The sequence below is a fragment of the Lonchura striata genome, chromosome 3, assembly GCF_046129695.1.
Source record: "Lonchura striata isolate bLonStr1 chromosome 3, bLonStr1.mat, whole genome shotgun sequence".
Lineage (NCBI taxonomy): Eukaryota > Metazoa > Chordata > Aves > Passeriformes > Estrildidae > Lonchura > Lonchura striata.
The window spans coordinates 8,769,344-8,778,075 of NC_134605.1; the positions used below are offsets into that span (position 1 = coordinate 8,769,344).

The 8,732-nt window shown below is 44.4% G+C and overlaps 1 protein-coding gene across 1 annotated transcript; it reads left to right on the forward strand.

Annotated features, from left to right (window-relative positions):
* The first annotated feature begins 653 nt into the window (after positions 1-653).
* Positions 654-7,661, forward strand: LOC110479481 (calcium/manganese antiporter SLC30A10). The gene is made up of 4 exons (XM_031504242.2): positions 654-1,195; positions 1,624-1,707; positions 5,096-5,332; positions 6,083-7,661. The coding sequence occupies exons 1-4, from the start codon at positions 682-684 to the stop codon at positions 6,556-6,558; spliced, it is 1,311 nt and encodes a 436-aa protein (XP_031360102.2). The 5' UTR covers positions 654-681; the 3' UTR covers positions 6,559-7,661.
* Positions 7,662-8,732: the final 1,071 nt, after the last annotated feature.

The window sequence follows — 8,732 nt, forward strand, 5'->3', positions numbered from 1 at the left end:
ACCACCCTAAATTTGCCTCTTTCAGTTTGTAACCATTAGTCCTTGTTCTGTAACTACCATTCCTGATGAAGAGTTCCTCTCTGGCTCCCCTGTAGCCCCGCTTCAGATACTGGAAGGTTGCTATGAAGTCTCTCCACAGACTTCTCCACGATGAACAACCCCAACATTCTCAGCCAGTCTCTACAGGTGAGGTGCCCCAGTCCTTATCGAATTCGTGGCTTCCTCTGGACTTGGTCCAACAGCTCCGTGCTCTTCCTATGTTGGAGTCACCAAGCCTGGACTGGATGCAGCCCAGGATTCCCTTGGCTTTCTGACACACCTTTTTAAAGGCTGGTGGCTGGAAATGAGCTGGCTCAGTAGATGGCACTCTGTCCCTCGGTTTGGCACTTTCGTCGCCAGTAAAGCACCAAAGGTCCGTAATTCTTGGATCCTCCGCTGGAACGAAGCTCCAGCTCGGCGTGCAGGAGCGCGGGCGGCACAGCCGTGGGTAGATGCGCCTGCCCGAGAGGGCGCTTCCCCCGCGGCCCGTCCAGCTTCTCCCGACGGCAGGTTTGGGTGGTTTGGGTGGTTTGGTGCGCCCGGGGCGGGCCGGGGCGGTGTCCCGGGCGGGGCGGGCCGGGCCGGGCCGGCCGCTCTTATTGCGGCGAGCGGCGGCGCTGGCGCGGAGCGTTACCGGCCGCCATGGGGCGGTACTCGGGCAAGACGTGCCGCCTCATCTTCATGCTGGTGCTCACCGTCGGCTTCTTCGTGGCCGAGCTGGTGTCCGGATACCTGGGCAACTCCATCGCGCTGGTGTCCGACTCCTTCAACATGCTCTCGGACCTCATCTCCCTCTGCGTGGGGCTCTCCACCGGGCGCATCGCCCGCCGCAGCCGCCGCGGTCCCCGCGCCACCTACGGCTACAGCCGCGCCGAGGCGGTGGGAGCGCTCAGCAACGCCGTCTTCCTCACCGCCCTCTGCTTCACCATCCTCGTGGACTCCGTCCTCCGCCTCGCCCGGCCCGAGCCCATCGACGACGCCCAGCTGGTGCTCATCGTCGGCACCCTCGGCCTCGCCGTCAACGTCGTGGGGCTCCTCGTCTTCCAGGACTGGGGCGCCTGCTGCCGCAGGCGACCCCCGTCCCCGCCTCCGCCCGCGGCCGCCGCGCTGCGGGACGGGCCCGGTGGCATCCCGAACGGCGAGGAAGATGAAGCAGGTGCCTTTCGGCTGCGCTTCGCCTTCCCCTCGTGTCCCGCATCTCTCCCACCCCTCCCTCCAGCATCTCTCTCACCCTCCCGCACCCTTCCCCATCCCCTCTCTCCGTCTCGTTTTCCCTCGGGACCAGAGCTGTTGGCCCAATCCTCTGGGTCCTTTCAGCGCCCCAAGGCCACTCGTGGGCCCCGGGGGTTCACCGAGTTCACTCAGGCAGCCGGAGCCTCTTTCACCTTGTACTTTACCCTGGGCTGCTGGGCGTGCCCCCGGGATGGGGGAAGGAGGTGTTGCCGAGGGAGATGCGTGGGAAATGTTTTGGGTTGTTTTTGTTTTACTTCTTGTCATGTTTAAAGTAAGTTGGTTTTGAGAAGGTTGATGTTTTTTCTGTTTGTAGAACTTATACACAACACAGCGTTTCTTCTTTGAATGCAGGTGATTCACCAAATGACCAAAAGAGCCCTGAAGAGGGGTTTGAGCAGAAAAAAGAGAAAAAGTCTGAAGCTTTGAACATCAGAGGTATGGCATTGGAGTATACTGCTAATGTTAAATTAACTTCAAACACTTTATGGTTTTCATTTCAGATTTACATACACACCCAAAATATAAATAAGAAAGGGAGAAGTCCAGGACTCATCCATGTAATTGGATCCAGTTATCTCTAGCAGAAAGATTTTTATTATATGGAATAGCATAAGTAGTAACAAATAGTGTCATGCTGATTTGGCTTTGAGCATGCTCACGTTTTGATTTTTACTCTTAGAAGAGTGCAGCTGGACACATGAAAAGGACACAAACCCTGCTGCACTAAGTTCAAGTCATTAGAGGTTTTACAGGAAGGTAACACAAGTAGCTGTGAGGTGCATCTTTGAGTATCACTGATGTAGGAGTAGTTGAGCAGTTTTCAACCTTGCTTTTGGGCAGAAAACATAAATCCTTCTAAATCCCAAGGTTGATAATGTTTAGTTGTCAGCATAAGAAAAAGCGTTCTAAAACTGGTGCTTCAGCATGGTGTTTTTGCAGGTGTGAACCAGTTCCTGTGAGAGTGTGTGACAGGATCAGCCTTTCCTGCATTGTAATTTGGCAGCTCTCTGGGAATCTATGGAGTGAAACATAAAGCTACTCCTAGGAATAAATTACCCACATGTCTCTCCCTGTCTGTGTAGGTGTTTCTCTGCATACGCATTTATGTACCTACTCTGAGCAGAGCCAAAAGCAAATGTCTTTGAGAATATGAAATAATGAGTTTGTCCCCAAGGAAAGGCCTGTCAGAAACCTCAATCAGAACAGAAGTTTCAGGTCTCTTATGGTCACTGATCAGCAGCTGATATTCCCCCAAGGCAGTATGAGTTTGCTTTGCATGGATTCAGCTTGAGAGGTCAATGCAGCAGTCAAGCACTTGGGTTTACTGTTTTTTTTTTTTTCCCCGTGTGTGTCTGTCTGTCTTTCAAAGTGTTTGCAGAACTACACAAATGCATCTATAAGGGAAGATGCTTTGGAAAATCAAACCAAGTGCTAGGGCCACAACACTTGCTTGAAGGTCTAGAAGTTGGTGTCACTGGATGTTAAGGCATTATAGTGGTAGCAAACTGTCACACTCAGGGATGGAGAAGAGTAAGGAACCAATTACTTTAGAGAAGGCCTTGCTTGCCTGAACCACAGTGCTTAGGTATAAAGATGCTGGAAGCTTACAAAACATGTCTGAAGGATAAGGAATTTTGTGATAAAAATTTATTTTTAAAAATCAAAGATGACACAGATCTTTAAATAACTAAGTGTTACTTTGGTATGTCACCTTTGCAAAATCTATTTTTATTGTCTTTATGACTACAGAAGCAAGGAATATTTATAAAGATATGTATCTTCGAAATTCTGTTTTAATCCATACTTTTCCTTTCAAGTTAGTTACAAGCTGTACTTACTTCATAGTCACTTGGCAAAAAATTCTTTTTTTGTGGAATAGGAGTCTCCCTGAAAAAACATGGCTGGACAAAATGGATTGGCAGAGTAATGGATTCCTTAATTTTATACTGGTAGGAACAGGAATCCATTGATTCTGCCTGGCAGGATTAATTATTGTAGTGTGAAATTATTCCTTTTACTACTTGAGCATATGCAGAGTAGTTCAGTTAGACTTTGAAATGCAAGCTGTTGGAAACTGCTACATATGGTCTTACCATACTGACTTCATTTAGTAAAAATTAATTTTTTTTATTCCAATTTATAATCATAGCCTTTGGGATTTGATAGGGAAATTGACACATTTCTGTCTGAGCCCTAATTCTGTGATGCATTGCCAGGGTGTATGAATTAATGATGTTAAGAATGTAAGATAAACATTTTTCCAAATTCTGTACTCTCAGTTACCAATTCATCAAAATTCTGACATAGTTCTTTTCTTCTTAACTCTAATGAAGGCTTTCTGAAACATTTTCCTGTTCTTTATAAGCTGTGCTCTCTTGTTAGTTGCCTGGGCAATGCAACTGCATCCTGCCTGTCCCTCTTGTTAGTGCAACAGCTGATAGCCCATGCTGAATCAGGACTATTTGTGAATGAAAAGGGAACACTGCAACACTGTTAGGAGGAGTAAAACCCCGTGGTAGTCTGCCAAATGGGGCAGAACATGCCTGACTCCAGCAGAAAGAGCTGGACTCACCAGGAGCTTGTACTTTCTTATCTGGCCCAGTGATTTGGAGACACTCCAGAGGCTGTGGCCTTTGTTTCTCACACAGATCAAGGTGTGTGTACAGAGCTGGTATACCAGCATGGGCAGAGTTCTAGGGCTAATCCAGTATCCAGCACCATCAAAACTCTTTGCTGGGTTGCTAGTGAGTTTTGGGTGAGCCTTTTACAGCCTCTCGCTGTAGTGCTGTTAAAAAGAGATGGTTCATTTTCTTCTCTCACAGCCCCCAAACAAAAAACATTGACAAAGAAATTCACTTCGTATAGGGAGAGGTGTTCTCAATTCAGGCATGGGCTGGAATAAAATCTGAGTCTGAACAGTAAAATCTAACAAAACTGGAGTATGTTTGAGCACTGATGGGAAAAGGGAGGTTTATGTAAAGGAGTAAAAAGAAATAGAAGAGAAAGGCACTTATTGGATTATTGCAACTCTGTAGCAGAAAGACTGCTTTGGTCTTTGTAGTTTAAAGAGCAGCTAAATATGTTACTGTAAGAGCCTGTTTTATGTCTTTACCTTTTGAATAAAACCATCTTTATAACATGTAAAAAGAGGTACCCAGCATTCCTCTCAGAGTAGTCCAGGCATTAAACCATGTGACTGACTCTAGAACCAGGTTCTGATTGCTGGCAGGTCTGAAGGCTAGTAGTATTGATGGAACAAGGTTTAATATGACTGGTAATCTAGTTTGATCTAAAAATTGGAGTCTGAGGGTATTTAGAGCCAGCTTAGATTTCACATAGGCAATTTTTCAGATTTCAGCAGTGTCACAGAAACTGGTGGGGGAAGGTAACTGTTACTGGGGGTGGTCTGCAGCTCTCAACTTTCAGCGCAGAATGGATAGATTTAGTCATCAGTTTTTAATTTGGATTTAACGTGCCAGCATCTTGCAGGATTAATAATCTTCATGCATTTAAGCAAGCGCATTTTGTGTTACCATGGCATTGCAGCAGTCATTAGCACACCCTACATGCTTAATAATGCATCCCACTCAAACAGCAGTGCTTCAGAGTCAGTATTTCTCTTGCTGTTTTTTCCAAAAACTGTTACTGAAAACTTTGGTTATTATTTTAATGGCTGGAATATTGCATTCCTCCTGTCAAATGAAACATACTTGAAAAACACAGAATTACACCTCCCCCTACAAAAACAAAAAAAAAACCAAAAAAAAAAAAGCAAAATACCTCAAACCCACCCCACTAATGGAAATTGTGCCATTTGTTTCAGGTGTTCTTTTGCATGTTATGGGAGATGCACTTGGATCTGTGGTCGTGGTAGTTACTGCTACAATCTTCTATGTACGTCCTCTGGGGGATGCTCCGTGTAATTGGCAGTGCTACATTGACCCAAGCCTGACAATAGTTATGGTGTTCATCATCTTGTCTTCAGCATTCCCACTTATAAAGGAGACCTCAACTATTTTGTTGCAGATGGTCCCCAAAGGTGTTGATATGCAACTACTGAGTAAGTCAAATTTCTTGTTGAAATGCTGTTCATTTTAATGGTGTATTTCAATGCATATCTTATTTGTGGAATGACATGTTTGGATTATTTATTTATAATAGCTCTAAATTCTCCAGAACTCTGAGAAACAGTCACATGCCTGTGTCCTAGCAACGTGACTCAAATCTCTGTGGATTAGTTAAAGCATGCATTTTGAGAATGTGGTACTCCAACAATACATCAAACATACCAGGTCTTGAGCTGTTAATGCTTTGTGTGGGTTATTTGTGAAAGAAGCAACTTTGAGTTACAATCTTTTCCAACCCTGCAGTGGCTGCTTCCAAAAAGCTTCCAAAACATCTTAGAAATTTCCATTAGGGTTGGCTAACTTTATAGCTCTTAGGTGCTGTTCACACTGGTTAATTGTGGAGTAACACTGGGTATTTCTGGAATTCCCTCATGCTCAGGGCTTAAAGAAACCAGAAGATGTGGGGTCTTGATGGAGGAAGTGATGCTGTAATATTTCCTCTGTGAACAGCTGGTCAATTGCCATTAGGGAGCCTGAGGGACAGGTGAATCCAGACGAAGCATGCCATGTTTGTCACCTGGAGGCTGAGCTGAAGGCAGCTGGGTGTAGACACATTATATCAAGTATATCTCCTCTAAAATGATAGTTTTGACACTGCTGCTTTTGGATAGGGTGCCTAGTGAGGCAGCTGACAATTAGCCAGTGCACCAAAGCCCCCAATACCTTTCCCTTGTGTCTTCCAGCTGGCAGACTAGCTCGTGTACCAGGGGTGAGGAGCCTCCACGAGGTGCACGTCTGGGAGCTTGCAAGTGGGAGGAACATCGCCACTCTTCATATCAAGTGCCAAACCCCCTCTGATTACCAAGGTGCTGCTTACCAAATACGGAAGGTTTTCCACGAGGCAGGAATCCATTCCGTGACCATCCAGCCCGAGTATGCTGACCACAAGACCTCACATCTGCTGTGCAGCTCAGCCTGCATCTCAAAAGCCTGTGACTCTCATCTGTGCTGCAGCCAGAGGGAGCCCCCCCGGGCTGAAACGAATGGCTATGTGGAGAAAAGTGAAAACTCCCTTTCTGCACAGCACACAGACAATGGTTCGAAGAAAAGTGATGTTGAAATCCCCATGGAGGACCCAGTGACAGAGGAGAGCGTGAAAAACGTGAAAAATTGTGACGTGTCTGATGGCAAATCACAGTCTGGTAGTACACGATTTTAGGCAACTCTCTCTGCTTTGTGTCGTGTTCTCATGGAGCAAACATATCCTGGCTGGGAAGGGGGGCATCGGTGGTTGTAGCTGAAGTTGGCGTGGCAAAAAGATTTCTGTGCTTTAGCGGTAAACCAAAATACGCCTAAGACCCCCTTGTACCTGAAATAAGGATTAAGATTTCCACCAAGGCTGTTGCATTCGTGTGATTTTTGTGATGCAGCCGTACCTAGTTCTTTACCAAACTAAGGCTGAATTCCTACTGTTAGAGTGGGTGGGGTATGTCGCTCTCTGTCTGCACTGATGTTTGCAGTTCATGGCCAGTAGCACTGGGAAAGAACCTCTGGCCTTGCCTGCTGGAGCGAGCTGTTTCTTGAAAGCCCTGTGGCCAGTTAATGATTGAACTGGGCTAAAGTACTGTATATTTATAAAGGACTTCAGTAGAGATGCTTTACTGATCCTTAGAACCCATTTCTGCACGGGCAGTTCATATTTAACAGTAACAGTTCTGGCCAGTAGAGTTTGTGAATGAAATTAAGAGTGTCTAAGAGGAAGCACTCAGGAATTTTGACTTGTGTTATTTTCTTGATTGTCCCCTGTATTTAGGGACAGAGCAGAAGCTGGTCTTGTTTTTCTACAAGTAATACTGGAGTCCCAGCCTAATCACAGATGAGTGTGCTAAGGAATAGACTGCTTGTCATGACAGTAAATAAGTACCTACTAATGTTGTCTGTACTGATTCTAGCAAATGGAAATGCAGGCAGTCATCCAATTAACTTTTATCTTTTTCACTGTTGTGATTGTACAGCTCAGTCTTTTAAATTTCTTATTAGCCTTCTCCTGACAACACAAGTTCCAAGAGCCATGGTCTTATTTCATCATTGTGCAGGATAATTGCATTATTTTTAACACTGAGTCTGTCATTATTCATGCGGAATAAATAAGCTAATGTGTTTATTATAAACAGTTGAAATTCTGCAATTCTATTATTTTTAAGACATAATTTAATATTGTATTAATTAAGGAAGCACCTTTAAAGTCTTGTATGCAGTATTATCACTTAGAGGGAGCTTGAAAAAAATTAAACCAGGAAATTTTTCCTGATTTAGTCTCAATCATTTCTTGTTGGCTGGTTTTAAAGGTCTTGATGCCTTGAACCCTATCCTCTGCCTTGGCCCTCCTCCCCCTGCCCAGTCGTGTATCTCAAAGTGTATTTAGTGAAGCAGTTCACTACCTTTTTGCTGCTTGCTCTTTCTGAAGGTATGCAAGGGTGCTCTAAGGAAAACAAGGTGATGAGCCCTGTCACCAGTGCTGGATTTCAGTCAGGTGTGTTCCACGGGTTCCTGGGAGGGGAAGCCCACTACTCAATCCACACTGAGTCTAGTGCTTGGTCTCCCAGGCTATGCAGATCAAATCCAGAAGATTCCAAACATATTTTGCTGACAAAAGCAGACTTCTATGTGGCCTGGACAGGCTATTTTATCCATTTTTTCATAGGGACTCCTTTGTAAAATAGTGGTGTCTTTATCTCGGTGACATCTTAACAGAAAGGGCAAATTGATTTCCAGCCTGGGCTGGGGAAATACCAGGACCTCCTTGTAAGGATGGCTTAAAAGCAGCCAGCTCCTTATTAATAAAAATTATTGCAATACTTAAATGAATATTGAAACACACAGCAGGATATTTTAGTGCTTGGAATGTAGTATTTACTGAAGCAGTGATTTCAGTCTAAATAGAACATTTCTAGAATTATAATTTCCCTTTAAAACAGATTTTTGGATTAAGATATTTTATACCATTTCATTGTAAGTTTGTATCATACAAATTAACCTATTTGTTAATATGATTAAGAACTTGATCCTCCAGCCTCTTTGATTCTGTTGGCAGAACCAGGATCTTGGCAGTTACTGCACGAGTTAATGCAAATCAGGAAATATTGTAAGGATTGCTGTGTCTTTTAAAAGCATGTGCCATGAAGTAAGACAGCCCTTTTTCTGTTTTTTTTTTTTACCCTCTTTATTTTCATCTACGATGATGCTTAGATGTGAATAACAAATGTATTTATCGTGTTTTTGAGAACTGGAATAGAAACCTCCTAAAATAACAACAAAGAATTTTCTTCCCAGATATTCTCTAAGACAAGCACCCTTTCATAACTACTTGTGTCTTATATCAGGTTGTTTGAT